We start from the raw sequence: 16,535 nt of genomic DNA, 5'->3' as shown, positions 1-16,535 counted from the left end.
GATTTTACAGAAATTTCCTTATTATTGTCCCTTGAGTTTTATGTAAATGAAAAGGAGTGTTCATGCGAAGCCTATATAATGCTTGAAACTTAGAAAGATAAGTGTTAGCTTTCTTCCCAATCAGAAGATGACATTCCCAGCCGCAAGGAATAATTTCTTCTATGTGTCACTCTTTGTAGTTTGCCAACCATCATATCAGCAGTGGGTAATGGCTTCATATCGGTGAGCCATGGATGTTTGGTGTAGTTAGATGAAATAACCATATCTTTGCAACCTCTGTTAACTACAGAGTATGAAAATACACTCACTTGAAATAAATATCAACCAGATTTTCTATGCCATTCTTTTATGAGAATTTAAGGAAAAAAGCAAAAGTAAACGAAAATTAAATGAAGAGTTATCTAAAATAATATGAATAATTCACAAATAAGAATTTTTGACTGCTGGCTCATTAAGATCCCAGTCTGGTAATGCTTTATCCAAGTTATGGACCAAGAAGATCTAGGCTGGGGAGCTATATGGTCAGTCTAATCTTCAATTAGCTTTTACCCAAAGGCCCTTGTAGTACATTTTTTATTTTGTTCTCATCTCTGTCCAAACAATCTTAGTTTCCTAAAAGCGAGCACAGCATCTATGCTTGTATGCCCAGGAATACATGGCTAAGTTTCCCCAAGGTGGTAAAATAGTTTTCCTACCTCCATTCAAGAAATACTAGTCAATTACTTTAAGCAAATTACTTGCCTATTATGACCACCACGTTGGAAGCAAACAAAAGAATGGCCAGAGAAAAGGAGAAAAGAATGTGACATGTTTATCTTTTCTTAAATGCCCTTAAGGGAAGGCAGGCATATCTCCTTAACTCTGTAAATTTTAAAAGATTAGAGTAAATGTGTACTTTATATATGCATATATAATAAATTGTGTACATATAAATCATGTATAATGAAGTACATTGTACATGGAGGAGAAGAACTCAGCAGTGGTTTCCTAAACTCTTTTTACTTCGTCTCTGTAATGATGAGCCTGTCTGACTACCTGTAGCTGCTAACCAAACACATCCTGAGGGGCGCTTTCAAGTGCAGACCCCGCAGACAGCCAAGTGTCAGCGTCTGGAAACTTTCCACATGCAAGTTCTCGGTAGTGCTGGTGATGGCTGGCATCTTTGGATCCGGCTGGAGTTGTTAGTAGAGCCTGTGATTTTAGGAAAAGCAAAGGAAAGCTGGAAACAAACTACGCAAAGTAAGGCAATAAGGCAGGTGCTGGATGCAAGGTTTTCCTGCCCCCAGGGAGTCTGCATTTTGTAGGAAGAGGCAGAAGAAGGCACTGCAACTAGAGTTCTGATTCTCTAAGAAGCCTATGTGCCTTTCACACTGAAATTTAAAGGGTATGTAATGAAGAGATAGATGTCTGAGTAAGGAAAGAGAAGAAAAGGCTAATTCTGCAAGCATCCTGGCTTTCATCTATCGAGATGTTTAAGTGTAGAAGTGCTGACATAGGAGACGGAAGAGTATTACTTTCCGCCTCTTCACGTTTATAAATCTTACATTTTATGTTTTCGTATTTAGCTGTTTATTTCCACTTTAAAAGAAGCAGTACTGAAGCACTTACATTATGCATGTGCAATGGGGTGCGTTGCACACCCTCTGCTTATCCTGCACGTTTGGTCTGGCTTGATTAGTAGGTGCAGGAGGCACACGGTCTCTGGTGGGAGCAGTTATTTCAGAACAGGTGGTTCAGCACATTGAGGATCAAAGAACCCAAAGGTGCGAGGACTCTGACAGCTGCAGGAGCTCTCTGATCTCAGTCGGAGTTTCAACCCCACCCTGCAGATCAGGCAGCCCCCCTCAAGACAGGAATTTGCATTTTGCTTAACGACCTCTCAGTCTGGTGGTTTACCCTTAGGTATCAATAGAATAGCAACAGCCTGACTGATGGCAGAAGACACCCCACTGTCACGGTTGGCATCCAGTTCTCCCGCAGTCCACTCTCTTCCCCTTATTTCCTACTAAGTAGACTGCTAATGCCCATCCCCCGCTGACCACTCACCCCACACGCTGGGGCTGCTGGTTTCCTCACTGCGCCAAAGAACCACACCCAGACCTGATGATTATTTAACTGGGAGGTTCCATCCTGGCACCTGGTTGTCCTCCCTGCATCTCCACCTCACTGAATCTGATGTGGACACCAAAGCCCAGTCCAAATATCACCTTCCCTTCTTGGGTCATCTTACCTGACTCCAAATTTCAGCTAACATTTATTGAGTACTTTGTGTAGAGCAGGCTCTAGTAGTTGCTTTACATCCATTGTCCTTTTTACTGATTTCTTACTCTTTTGAAGTCTTTTTACACTTCCACGGTGACTACGCAGTTATCGCTTTTACTTGTTTCTTAGTGAAATCATAGAGTTTTTCTTGTCTCATCTCCTGCTGGCCTGAGAACACATAGCAGTTTCTGTTTCTTTTGGAACCTCATTGTTTTGAATACGTAGTGGGTGCTCCAAACGCCACGAGTGATATCATAATTAATGGTATAAATTCTTAGCTTCTATTGGTGAAGTGTATTGAAATTGACCCTTTCTAAGAATTGAATAATTAAACCTAATTTATCAACCATCTTTTATATTTTGATGATCACGTGCATCTCAACAAATACAAGTTCAGGATGCCCATACGTCTTCTAGTTACTGGATTATTGATATTAAAAGATGTGAGAGCTCTGTGCCACCCCATAAGAGCATCACCTTACTCCCTTGGTTCCACGTGGGGTAGCCACTCTCCTGGTTTGTCCATGAATGAAGGCTTTCCCCGGGACACAGGGTTTCAATGCTAAAACCAGGACACCTCTGGGTAAACCTAGGCATTTAGTTGTGTTAGTCATAAGAAACGATTTCCCCAATGGAAGAAATTGGCTGTACTTTTATATTAAATGCTCAGGAATGGATAGCTGTCACTTAGTTGTATTTTTTTCAGTCACAGGCAAAATTTTTAATCTCTCATAGGCAACTTGGATGGCTTTTGTTGTTGTTTGCCCTCCTTTACACTGGATGCTACATAGCATTGTCTGTACATCTGCAGCTGGTAGCAGAAAGCCTTACTTCAGGAACCTCAGACCCTTAAAAAAAAAATCACACACACAACTTTTTCCAATCAATTACTTTAGTATATAGCGAGTGCTTTACTAATAGCCATTTTAGAGTTATGAAATATGTATTCAGTATGGTATTTTTCTAAAAACGATTTAAAATAGCTGGCATCAGCAAGGATGTCCGCTAAGAGAGATAGAAGTACACCAAATTTCCCTGGTTATAGCTTCCTGTGCCCGAAACTTCTAATTTTTCTTTTCCTACTGAGCTTTCTAACTTTTCTTTAGAACTGACTTTTTTAGGTCTCATAGCTAGCACTGTGGTCTAAATTAAGTGTATCTGCTTTTGAACTTTGCAACTGTTTACTTGTGTATTTAATGATTAGCTCCTCTTGGCACTTCCGGTCTCATCAGAAGATGGAAGTATACCTGCCGGAGAACATTATCTATTTTCCTGCCTTCTCTCGGCCATCTGACTAGTCCAAGCAGGGAAGCTTTTGGATTACTTGGCATAAAAACTAGTTAAACTTCTGGCGCCAGGCAGTTCCACTTTTCGGAACTTATCTGCAGAAACAGTCATGCAGCCTAATGGAACAAATATAACGCTAAGCAAGTTTTTCAGATTGCCTGTATTAAGCTTGTTCAGCAGCATTCTACCAAGAGATAAATGTACTTTCTGGAATACATGTCTTAACTGTGCTCCGAGATCTTTAGTTAATCTATATACATGCTTTGTTCCCTCCACGTCTTCCTAAATATTGAATTCAAAGAATTTTGTATTTGGCACAGTGCTTGCACAGAGAGGTCCCACTTGATCATCACGAAGTTACTTTCAGGCTCAGGATTTGCTCTGATCTTGGCATGAGAAACGTGCATAGATAAAACTATTTGAGTGATGGAATGGCCATATCACGACCAGTTGTTTGCTGGTGTATTTGCTATACAGGTAATCATAGATTTTAAAAATAGGAATATTGGCTCTATACTTGAATACATTTTGAGTATTAATGATGACTTTATAGTAGTCAGTCACAAAAAGAACAGAGCTCCTAATTCCCCCTTACAATTCTCCTAAAAACACTTTATGCCACTTGGTGAATTACAGAAAATTTCTCTAATCAGTTACATTCATTCACTTCACAAATACATATGGAACCTCATCTCTAAGCCAGCTGTTGTGCAGCCACTGTAAGAAATCATACTCCATGGGGCATGGTAACAGTGGTAACAGTGTGATGGGCAAGGCTTGACTCAAATGGTTGACTCAAACACAACAGTGTTTCTGAATTTATAGCTAATTTTAGAATGTGAAACTTTATATTACATAAAAAATTATCAGAAAAATGACTAGTGCTCCCATACCATTTAATGGCTTGTTTCCCTGTTGACACCATGTTTTGAAGGAGTTTATCTGCCCAACACATTCATTGTGTAATTATCTTCTCATTAGTATTTGCCAAAAACCAAACAAATAACTGCCCATCAGAATACACAGAGTTGATATATTGTCAGCACCGCCCCCCCCAAAAAAAGAAGAAATAAATTTATTTCATTTTTTTCTTAGACTGTGTATCACGATTGTGGGCAGATACACAATTTCAGGTATCTTAAAATAATTTAAATTTCTGAAAAGCTCCGTTACTGATTCAATGGACTTCAATGATCTCTTCTGATTCCCTCATTTATTAATATTTTATTAATATACACTTTTCTTTCTGTTGACCTGCCAGTCCGTAGTTTTACTGCAGCTACTCAGCCTCTGTTCTGAGCACCTCCTTTGAGTGTTGCGTGAACAGACCTTGTCTCTGGAGGGTAGGAACTGAATCGGAAACCGAAACAAATTTACGGCCTTCATAAAGACTCAAGGTGCTTTTCTACTTAACTCGAGTGGTTGTTTAACAGTCATGAAGTGTTTGTTGTATTTGATGACTCTGTGTGTTAATTTATGTCCTAAAGGTTAAGTTGACAGTTATTGGGGGTGGGGTGTGGGGAGGTAGGGAACAGCAGCGTGCACAGCTGAGCTGGGGCCCAGGCACCCACTCTGTAGACTATTCAAAGCCCTTACCCTCCCCAGGCCCCCACTTACCCTCTTCCCTACTCCCCTCATATCAATCAAATCTCTTATCTCATTTCCCTAAACTGAGACTAAGTGATAAATTGTACGGGTTTAAAACCGCTTGACGCTAGTCTGGGGATATTCGTGCACCATTCGTGCACCAAGCCTAGTATTGTGTCTTCGGCAATAATTTCAATTCCTCCAGGGAAAGAAAATACCTTAGAGTATTCATGATGAAATGATATAGACTATGGTTAAGTGATAAGTGACAACATAGGATTTATATGAACTTTAACAAAAGCTCTCCACAACTTCGTTTCCTTAAGCCCAAATTTGACATTTCTCCTCTATTATGTGGGTTACTCTGTATCTTTTTTAATGAAGGCGGCAAGCTTACCTCACATAATACTATATAAATAAAACTAAATAGAATTTTTAGTAGCATTTACCGACTTGTGATGAGTTCTATTTTATTCTTTTCTGGATGTATTTACAAGTTTTTACAATGAACATACCTTACTTTTTAATCAAGAAAAAAATCACTTATAATAAAAGTTACAAAAGTACATGTATAAAAATCCTAAATATATCCTTGCCATAGCAAAGTACTTTTATTCTGTTTTATTCAGTATGTCCTGTCTGGCTGAGTATCTGATATAATAATGAGCACTTCCATTTGTATAGTTCTTTACACAGATTTTCTCATATAGGATATATAATAATAATCAATTTAGTAATGGTGATGGGATAGATAATAATATCCCCACACAAGGAAATTGTGGGTTAGATATTTTATCTTGTTTGCCAAAAGTTATATGATCAGCCAATAGCAGAAATGTGAATCCTAGCACAATTTTCCTTTTTATATGCTGTAATTTCCTCCCATGTGTGTAAAGTTCTGCTCACTTCCATGAAACAGATAAAGACATATAAGTCCTAGTTCCTACCATCAAGCAGTTTCTAATACATTTGGGGTAAAAAGACATGCTGACAGAGAGTTAATTAGCAATTCAATAGATGACACAGGTAAAAAGTGCAGTGCATAATACAGTGCCTGGCACGTACAGAAGGCACTCAAGAAATGTTGGATAGGTGGATGGATGCATGGACGGATGGATGAATGGATGGCTGGCTAGATGGGCAGAAGGGCAGATGGATTGACAAATTCATTAAAGTTATAGGTCTAGAAAGGAGAAAATTCACTCATCACAGATGGTTGAAATTCAGTAAATGTCTATTGACTTTTATTGGTCAGAGACTATTTCAAGAAGGAGAAGATAGACTAGCTAGGCCTTCAGGAACTTAGAAGAGTAGAGTTTGACTCTGCAGAGAGGATGAGTGAGGGAACTGCAGGCCGAGGGCTCAGCATGAGCAAAGGCAGTGAGGCAGAAAGAGCAAGATATGACTGGGACTGCAGAGGAGTGACTGACCTTGCTAACGCAGAAGGTTTGGTGAGGAGGTTGTTTTGAAAGTAGAATGGGACTGTATCATAGAATATCTTGAATTTCAAGCTGAAGTATTTAAATAATCCATAAGCACGGGCATCTCTAGACATTTCTGCATAAAGTAATTCATGTCATAAGGAAATGTTTTAGGCAATAAATCTGGTCGAAGTAGGACTCTGTGTTAAATATAAAGATATGAGAGAGTTTAATGCAAGGTGGAGATTTTAAGCATTCAGCTGGGATTTTAAAGTATTTTTAGAAAGAGCTGCAAATGTAGATCTCACTGTATCATCATTAAAATATTCCTATATGTAATTGAAACTTCTGAGACAGTTACGTCAAATTTAGCTTTAGATCAATAGGTATTTCTCATTGAGAGCTAAAAGTTTATAACATTCGAGGATAAGAAGCTGGCATAAAAGTCTAGAGGCCTCCAGATATTTCATGCATGAAGTTTAATAAATTTTTCATATGCCGGAGGAAAGATAATAATTTATGTCTTGCAGGATTTTCAACCAAAATACTAGATAGGTCAGAAAATTTGTATTCTTGAAGTTGTATACACTTCTCTTTAAACCTACTAATTATTTTATCTTACAAAATTGGTGATGTTATCACTTGAATACAAGTGGTTAACAGTGAGGCCTGGGAGTAAATCTACGTGGGTTAGAATTTGGCTCAACCACTGAATTGCTGGTCAATCTTAGCCTAGTTTCTCTCTTTCCTCAGTTTTCTCATCCATGAATGATAATAATAATAGCACTAACATCTTAAGATTGTTGGGAGAATTAAACGTAAACTATGGACTAGTGCCTGCCATGTAGTAACAATTCATAAGTGGTAGCCATGTTACTAGTTATAGAACATATTCAATGAATAATACGCATTCATCTTATTTTCTTAGGATTGTTTACTTGTTTTATTTGTTTTTTTAATCATTGCTAGAAAGAAAGCTTGGCTCCCGTAGGGTTGCGTCTGGGTTTTCTACTGTGTGAAAGTATAACTCAACATATATGGCCTAGGTTGCTGCTAACTACGGTAAAGCTGACCAACTTCTTGCCTTCTGTAGTGAGCCATCTCTATGGATTTGGACTGATGGATGCGGAAGCCATGGTGATGGAGGCGGAGAAGTGGACCACTGTTCCCCAGCAGCACGTGTGTGTGGAGAGCACAGACCGACAAATCAAGTAATGTTTGCTGCAAGCAGACAGCGTGACAGTGCCCTAAAAGAGATTAGGCCAGTGCAGCTATCTTGAGACAGCCCTGTGTTGCACATGGAAACTAGAAACTTGTGTAGTATTTTTCTAATGTAATTATAAAATTCTAATAGAATGTCTTAAGACCCTAAGCCATTAAATACACACTAGTATAACCCAAGGATCCTTAAAAGAAAAACATATCTTACAAGGGGGTGGGGGGGGGGACCCTTACAGATGGGCATTCTTCAAGTTTCTACTCTGTCAATATTTCTAATCGATGGTAGAAGTATTCCCCATATTTTATGGTAGAAATATTCCCCATAAGTTGGTATACTCCCAAAACTAAACCTTATGTTCTGGAAACTTAACTGCACACCATGTAGTTCTCTGAAGATTGATGCAGGATGCCCAGTAAAAGAGATTGCAGTTTACTCAGATTCCAGGGCCTCGTCCCCTGTTTCAGCCTCACAAACTTGGAGGCTGTGCTGATTGGATTCATCAAGTGACAGTGAAGTCTCTCCTAGGCGCTGAATCCGAAGAATAGGATTTATTTTAGTGATTTTATTAGTGATTTGCTTTCAGCTTTCTTTTTAGAGAGTTAGCTCGGAAAAATACATAAGAACTTTGGTTTGTAATAAAACTAGAGCCATTATCATTCTTGAGGAACTTGTTAGGAAGCAGAAATAAGTGGACTAAGTTTTTTTTTTCCCCATTCTACCCATTTGTGGCAAAGAATAAGAGAAAAAAAAAAAAGAAGTAAAAAGTTAACCGGTATTTACTGAGCTCTTACTACAGGTCAAGCCAAGTGTTAGAAACAATGTGTTTTCTTCTTAAAACTTTATAACAACTTGGGTATTATTCCCTTTTGACAAAGGAGGAAATGGGATCAAATGGAATAATTGTTTATTCATTCACAAATTCATTTACCAATTCAGCAACAATTTTTCTTGCTATCAAGCACTTACTGGCTATCAAGCACTGGGCTAGATAATTAGGGATAGAAACCGGAATAAGAAATGCTTCCTGCCCTTGTGGAGCTTACAGTCTAGCAGGGGAGTCAAACCAAAATAATATAATAAGTAGATCATTACAAATGACAATAAGCGAATGCTGAAAATAAAAGGGGTAGTAAATAAAAGGTGGGAACATGTTTTTCCTATGGTTCAGTGACCATCTTAGAGAGTGAAATTTAAGCTTTGACTATGAAAGAAGAGTCAGCCATAGGAACAGCAGCAAAAAAGCACTAGAGGCAGAGTAGTGTATGCAAAGTGGCTAAGGTAAACTTGAATTATCCCAGAACTTGAACCAATGCTAGTGTGGCTGGAACCCAGTGTTCAAGGGGCACAGTGGCACAGGAGGAAGCTAGTGAAGAAGACAGGAGCCTGTAGGCAAGCGGAAGAGTGTGCGCTTGGCTTATAGAGAAAGGAAATGGTAGACCAGGGATTTGAATCAAGGTCATAGTCATCCCCAAGCCTCCACTGTACAACAGTACCCTATACTGGTGGTTCACAAAGTGGATTCCACAGATCAGCAACATCCCTATCACCTGGGAACTTGTTGGAAAGGCATATTCTTGTGACCCACCCCAGCCTTACTGAATCAGACACTCCAGCACCAGGGCCCAGCGATCTATCTGAACAAGATTGATATCCACTACCTGCATGAAGATAAAAGAACCTTCATTCCTCCTTTCCTCTCACTTGCACCTTTCCCACCCTAACTAGGGTTACTCCCTTAAACGACCTAATCATTTGGGTAATGACACTGTGTCCCTTAGTCTCCAGCGACCACGGCTTGCATTGCATCACGCGGTCCTTCCAGGCCTGCAGGCTCACGCAGCCGAGCTCTGCCTCGTGCTCTGCTCAAACCCCCTTCTCTCTGTTGCAGGACAGTTCGGCCCAACAGTGCGGTGCGCTCCGTCTACAAAGCGTCGGGCTGCTCCGACAATCCCAACCACCACGTCAGCTACCTGGAACACGTAGTCGTGCGCATCACCATCACCCACCCCAGGAGGGGAGACCTGGCCATCTACCTGACCTCGCCCTCAGGAACCAGGTCCCAGCTTTTGGCCAACAGGTACAGACATGGCCCCTGACCGCCAGTGTGCGGGGGTCACGATGACGCCCAGCGACTCTTTCAGCTCAAAAAAGTCCGCTGTGCTTTATTTTTTATTTTTTCAGAAGTCGAGGATTGTGCATGTACATATATTGTAGGATCATGATTTTCTATACAATTTTTAACGGTTACTTTCCATTTACAGTTATTACAAAATATTGGCTGTAGTCCCTGTGTGGTAAGGATAATCCGTGAGCCTATCATATACCCAATAATTTGTACCTCCCACTCCCCAACCCATATATTACCTCTCCTACCCCGTCCACTAGTTTGTTCTCTAAATCTGTGAGTCTGCTTCTTTTTTTGTTATATTCACTAGTTTATTGTAGTTTTAGATTCCACATGTAAGTTATATCATACAGTATTTGTCTTTCTCTGACTTATTTCACTTAGTGTAATGCTCTCCAAGTTCAACCATGTTGCTGCAAATGGCAAAAATTTCATTCTTTTTTATGGCTGAGTAGTATTCCATTGTGTGTGTGTGTGTGTGTGTGTGTGTGTGTGTGTGTGTGCGTGTGCGTGCCACAGCTTCTTTATCCATTCATCTGTTGATGGACACTTAAGTTGCTTCCATATCTTGGCTATTGTGAATAGTGCTGCTCTGAACATTGGGGTGCATATATCTTTTCAAATAACAACCTGATTAAAAGATAGGCAGAAGAACTGAACAGACATTTTTCCAAAGAGGAAATGCAGATGGCCAACAGGTACATGAAAAGATGCTCAACACTGCTAATCATCAGAGGAAATGCAAATCAAAAGCACAATGAGATATCTCCTCACACCTGTCAAAATAGCCACCGTCAAAAAGAACACACGTAACAGATGTTGGCGAGGGTGTGGAGAAAAGGGAATCCTTGTATACTGTTGGTGGGAATGTCCGTTGGTGCAGCCACTGTGGAAAACAGTATGTAGGTTTCTCAAAAAAACTAAAAACAGAACTACCGTATGACCCAGCAATTCCACTCCTGGGTATAAATCAAAAAAAAAAAAACCCCAAAGACATTAATTCAAAAATATACAGCTGTTCTTTAATTTCTTACTACCCTAAAAACTGGGTGGGGCCGGGGGGAGCGCCACTTACACATCATGATGGGATGGTCATAGCTCTCACTGCCCACACATAAACAGAGAGTGCAAAGCCGCCTAGGATCTGTAGGCATGGAACAGTATAACATTTAAGAGTTGGGTAATAGTAAAAGGATGCTGCAGAAAAATTGAGGGCCGCCTGTTGTTCTTTATCCTATAAAAGGAGTGCAGAACACTAAATCCTTAGGCCTCTGAGATGCCCTCCCCTGCCCTTAAGTGTCTGCTGGCATTTGTTACAGATTAACTGAATGCTCTTGCCAGAGCACTTTCCAAAGTTAAAGGAAATTCTATTTGTTTTAAAACAGGTTTTGGCAGATTTTTTTCTACAAAGATTCAGTTAGTAAATGTTTTGAGCTTTGCAGGCCATGTGTTTATTGCCACTACTCAACTCTGCCATTAGAGTGCAAAAGCCACTGTAAACAATATAAATGAATGTGTGTGGCTGTGTTCCAATAACAACTTTATTTACACAAACAGCCTAAGGGCTGGATCTGGTTTGAGGACTGACTGTAGTTTGCTAACCACTGTTTTAAAGGTTGGCCCTTTAGTCTTTATTGGCCAAGAGGGCACTTACTTTTTCTTAGTAGCCTCTTCCTTTCCCCATACTTCCTCCAAACATTTCTCCAGCAGGTAATTGTATTGCCAGGATCCTGCTGAAAGGCCAGAATGTTCTAACACAAGTTTTCTTTTGTTTCACTGGCTTTTCAAGTGGTTGAGAGCATGGGTGGGGGATACTTGTCAACAAGTGGGACCAGATGGGGAAATGTCAGATTGCCTTATACACCCCATTCCCATTATGGTTCTAAAATACAAGCCACAGCCAAAAGCCTGTGAGTTTCTTTCATTTGATGTTTCTCTCCAAGAGGAACATTTAATAGGGGCAAAAACCTTATTGTCAAAGGCCTATGCAGTCCAAATGAAAGCCAACCTCTTATGTTGACACAGCCGCCTGTCCACATGCCAGGTGTCCATAGCAGTAGTGATCTCTGTTAGGACAATGACAAGATGCCAGACGAGTTGAGAGGCCAAGGCCAGTGCAAGCCTGCAGAGCTGAAAGTCAGACTGAGGAATTACCAGTTGCTTTTCAAAATCTCCAACTTCATCTGCTGTAGGACAGTGAGAAAAACAGAGAGCAGTAGCACTTCTTGGTGACAGTGACTAAGAGTACAGATTCCACAGTCTTTCACTGCATTTTATTTCTGTGTTCAGAAGTCTTCTTGTGTTTGTCTTTAAAACCTAATGTCTTCCGTTAGGGCATAGGGAAACCTGGGCTTCGTATTCTATGAAGCGCAGTTTGCCAGGTTAAGGGTATGCAGGTGCAAGGAACTAAAGGATGCTTTGGTATCTCAGTCGCTGGGCACGCCCTCCTCCCTCCACAGACAGGGGTCTCAGCTGCCGCCAGGTCATCGCTGCTACCTGCCTGAGGCCTCTCTCCAGCGAGCAAGGCCTGCAGATGCCCAATTCTATGATTAATGGAGGTCACACCAGCTGTTGTTACCAAAACCAGGGAAGACCTTTTTCTTGATGTTTTTCTTTTTTTCTTTACTGCTGTGCATTTGCATGGAACTTGAAGTATCCAGGTGATCCCTGGTGAAGTACGAAGGTTGGCTTCACACATGTGCAGCTCTTCTCCCTGGAGCCCCCTCCGTTGTAGAAAAACAGTCCCTCCACAGTTGCTGTTTGCTTGGAAAACTCAGTCCCTTCAGCCTTTCTGGGCTCTTCCTGCATATTTCAGTATTTCTTGTTGGCTTCCCTGGAAATGACTTCAGTGAGGAAACTTGTGAGCTGGGGAGCTGGGGGTTGCATCACAGGCATTTGGTGGATTACAGTGTCGCTGGCTTCAGTCTTGCATGCATTCTTCAACAGCAGACATCCGCTTTGCTCTTTGCAAAGTGCTGATCGCCAAAGTGCTACATGACTTGTGTCAGAGAAAAGAAACAGGCATTTCAGATGCTCGGTGACCGATCTTGGCGGTTTACTTTAGCCTCTCCCATCATTACCTCCTGGGAATAAGATCTGCACTCAGAGTGCACTTCTCGGTCTGGAGCATTTCTTAAAGTGCTCTTCTTTTGTCTGTCTTCCATCTCAGTGCTGAAAATAAGTAGCCACCCCAGAAAAGGTAGACAAATTTGAGTGGACGGAGGGGACTGGAGGCACCGAGAGATGTAAACAGATGTTATGAATTCATTTGTCCATAGCTCCCCAAAAACACTGCTTTCAGCATCTGACCCTTTAATTGTAAAACAGCTATACCTGGTCCCAAAGCCACGTCTGCCCACCTTCCAGGGCCTGGCTCCCCTGTCCTTGTTGTACTTGACGCTAGTAGCATCCCTCCTACTGAGGCAGCTAAGGGAAGACTGTTTCCTTTGGCATTTTTTCCTTCTGGCATATTCCAAAGCTTTCATTTTATGAGAGGAAATCTCTACTCAGTCACCTCATGACAAGGAATCCTCATGTCCTCTCACCTTGGCCCTGTTTCAAATCACATTCCTAGGATTGGGAACTGAAGGCAAGAAGCATCGACAAGGGGGTGGGCAGGCTGTGAAGGGAAGGTCTGCTTTGCTCCTGGTGACCTTCCTGTTGGCCTGCAGGGCAGTGATACCTTTCCTCAAGGAAAAGGTGATGAGGTCAGGGTTTAGAAGGGATTTGTATGGCAGAGATTTTTTTTTAATTTATTTTTTTATTGAAGTATAGTTGATTCACAATGTTGTGTTAATTTCTGCTGTACAGCAAAGTGATTCATTTATACATATACATATATTCTTTTTCATATTCTTTTCCATTATGTTTTATCACAGGACATTGAATGTAGTTCCCTGTGCTATTACAGTAAGAACTCGTTGTTTATCAGTTCTATGTGTAATAGTTTGCATCTGCTAACCCCAAACTCTCAGTCCTAATCCATCCCTCCCCCACCCCCCTCCCCCCTTGGCAACCACAAGTCTGTTCTCTATGTCTGTGAGTCTGTTTCTGTTTCATAGGTAGGTTCATTTGTGTCATATTTTAGATTCCACATGTAAGTGATATCATATGGTGTTTGTCTTTCTCTTTCTGACTTACTTCACTTAGTATGATACTCTCTAGTTGCATCCATGTTGCTGCAAATGGCACAGTTTTGTTCTTTTTTATGGCTGAGTAGTATTCCATTGTATACATGTACCACATCTTCTTGATCCATTCATTTGTGGATGGACATTTAGGTTGTTTCCTTGACTTGGCTATTGTGAATAGTGCTGCTATGAACATAGGGGTGCATGTATCTTTTCGAATTATAGTATTGTCCAGATATATGCCCAGGAGTGTGATTGCTAGATCATATGGTAGCTCTGTTTTTAGTTTTTTGAGGAAGCTCCCTACTGTTTTCCATAGTGGCTGCATCAATTTACATTCCCACCAACAGTGTAGCAGGGTTCCCTTTTCTCCACACCCTCTCCAGCATTTGTTACTTGTAGACTTTTTAATTATGGCTATTCTGAGTGGTGTGAGGTGGTACCTCCTTGTAGTTTTGATTTGAATTTCTCTAATAATTTGCTACGTTGAGCATCTTTGCATGTGCCTATTGGCCATCTGTATGTCTTCTTTGGAGAAATGTGTATTTAAGGTCTTCTGCCCATTTTTCGATTGGGTTATTTATTATTTGTTGTTGAGTTGTATGAGCTGTTTGTATATTTTGGAAATTAAGCCCTTGTCGGTCACATTATTTGCAAATATTTTCTCCCATTCCATATGTTGTCTTTTCATTTTGTTTATGGTTTCCTTTACTATACAAAAGCTTGTAAGTTTGATTAGGTCCCATTTGTGGTTTTTTTGTTTTTATTTCTATTGCCTTGGGAGACTGACCTAAGAAAACACTGGTATTATGATTTATGTCAGAGAATGTTTTGCCTATGATCTCTTCTAGGAGTTTTATGGTGTCATGTCTTACGTTTAAGTCTTTAAGCCATGTTGAGTTTATTTTTGTGTATGGTGTGAGGGTGTGTTGTAACTTCATTGATTTACATGCAGCTGTCCACCTTTCCCAACACCACTTACTGAAGAGATTCTTCTTCCCAGCATATATTCTTGCCTCTTTTGTCGAAGATTAATTGACCGTAGGTGTGTGGCTTTATTTCTGGGCTCTCTGTTCTGTTCCACTGACGTATATGTCTGTTTTTGTGCCTGTACCACACTGTGTTGATTACTGTAGCTTTGTAGTATTGTCTGAAGTCTGGGAGGGTTGTGCCTCCAGCTTTGTTCTTTTTCCTCAGGATTGCTTTGGCAATTCTGGGTCTTTTATGGTTCCATATAAATTTTAGGATTATTCTAGTTCTGTGAAAAATGTCATGGGTAATTTGATACTGTATTAAATCAGCGATGTATTTAATACAGGTGCATTAAATCTGTAGATTGCTTTAGATAGCATGGCCATTTTAACAATATTAATTCTTCCAATCCAAAAGCATGGGATATCTTTACATTTCTTTGAATCTTTAATTTCCTTTATTAATGTTTTATAGTTCTCACATATACATCTTTCACCTCCTTGGTCAACTTTATTCCTAAGTATTTTATTTGTGTGTCAGAGATTATTAATGAGGGCAATAAATAGTTCCCCTGTTGGACACTTATCTTTCTTTGAAAGAAGTCAAGATTTCTGAGGAGGACCACGTAAAGCAAAGAACACTGTGCAGTTAAAGGATAGGAATTCTGAAAGGTTTAAAACACACAGTTTTCCTAGTGGGGTCATTTGAGATGAAGAGGTACAGCTGTGGTGGCAAAGAGTCGTCCCCATTTGATCCCTCCTGTTTCTCCATGAGGCAGAACTCTTCACAGTGGCCTGTGCACTGGCTGCTGTGAGAAGGAAGGATGCTGAGATTCCGCTCAGACTCAGAATCCGAGGCTCACTTGGCATCATCTCCCCTTAATGATGCAAAAACTAGACATACAGACAAGGAGAATAAACTAGGAAGGAAGCTGAGAGGACAGCAACTCCCATGCATTATTACCTTCATTTCAGTATTGACAAAATCTGTGTCCTGGTCTTGGGACCAGAAAATGCTATCCATAACAGTAAATTCCCAAAAGAAAGGGGTCATGGTCAGCTTTCCAGAAGTCCACATTTTCCTAAACTTTTCAGTAAGGAGTGTCTTCAAGATTGCTTATGCCCTCACCATGACAATTCCTAGGGAACTGGTTTTCAGCGAGGTCGTTGAAGATGATGTCAGTGTGGGCCGTCTGGAGCCCCTCAGTGCTTCCCTGTCCTGGCTGCTGGGCACTGGCTGGAACTCCTGTGGAGAACAGCTGTTCCAGGAAGCACGGTCTACCCGAGCATCTGCAGGTGCTGAGCCCTGGAAGGCACTCAGCAGCGTTCAGCTAGTCGAGCTCGAGCTGCATGCCCCATTAGCCCAGCAGGCAACCCCCCCACGCCCCCGCCCCCGTGGCAGGCCAGGTTGATGGTTTAGTGGGTGGGAGCCCCGAGTAAACAGAGGCATCCTGGAATGGACAGTTAGTGCCTTCTCTTCCCTTTGTTTTCTCCTGTCTTCCCACCCTTCTGCTCCTCCTTCTGGCCTGT

The 16,535-nt window shown here is 40.9% G+C and overlaps 1 protein-coding gene across 4 annotated transcripts in view; it reads left to right on the top strand.

Moving 5' to 3' along the window:
• LOC132427286 (proprotein convertase subtilisin/kexin type 5) overlaps positions 1 to 16,535 on the top strand; it is a 405,656-nt gene that overhangs the window by 258,131 nt on the left and 130,990 nt on the right. For all 4 annotated transcript variants that reach the window (XM_060014607.1, XM_060014609.1, XM_060014610.1 and 1 more), the window contains exons 11-12: positions 7,651 to 7,768; positions 9,668 to 9,856. In XM_060014607.1, the coding sequence (XP_059870590.1) occupies positions 7,651 to 7,768; positions 9,668 to 9,856 (307 nt within the window). The remainder of the gene's footprint in view (positions 1 to 7,650; positions 7,769 to 9,667; positions 9,857 to 16,535) is intronic.

The sequence above is a fragment of the Delphinus delphis genome, chromosome 6 (assembly GCF_949987515.2).
Source record: "Delphinus delphis chromosome 6, mDelDel1.2, whole genome shotgun sequence".
NCBI classification, from domain to species: domain Eukaryota; kingdom Metazoa; phylum Chordata; class Mammalia; order Artiodactyla; family Delphinidae; genus Delphinus; species Delphinus delphis.
Note: the sequence above shows the minus strand (reverse complement) of the source record. Positions and strands in the feature narration are given on the sequence as shown.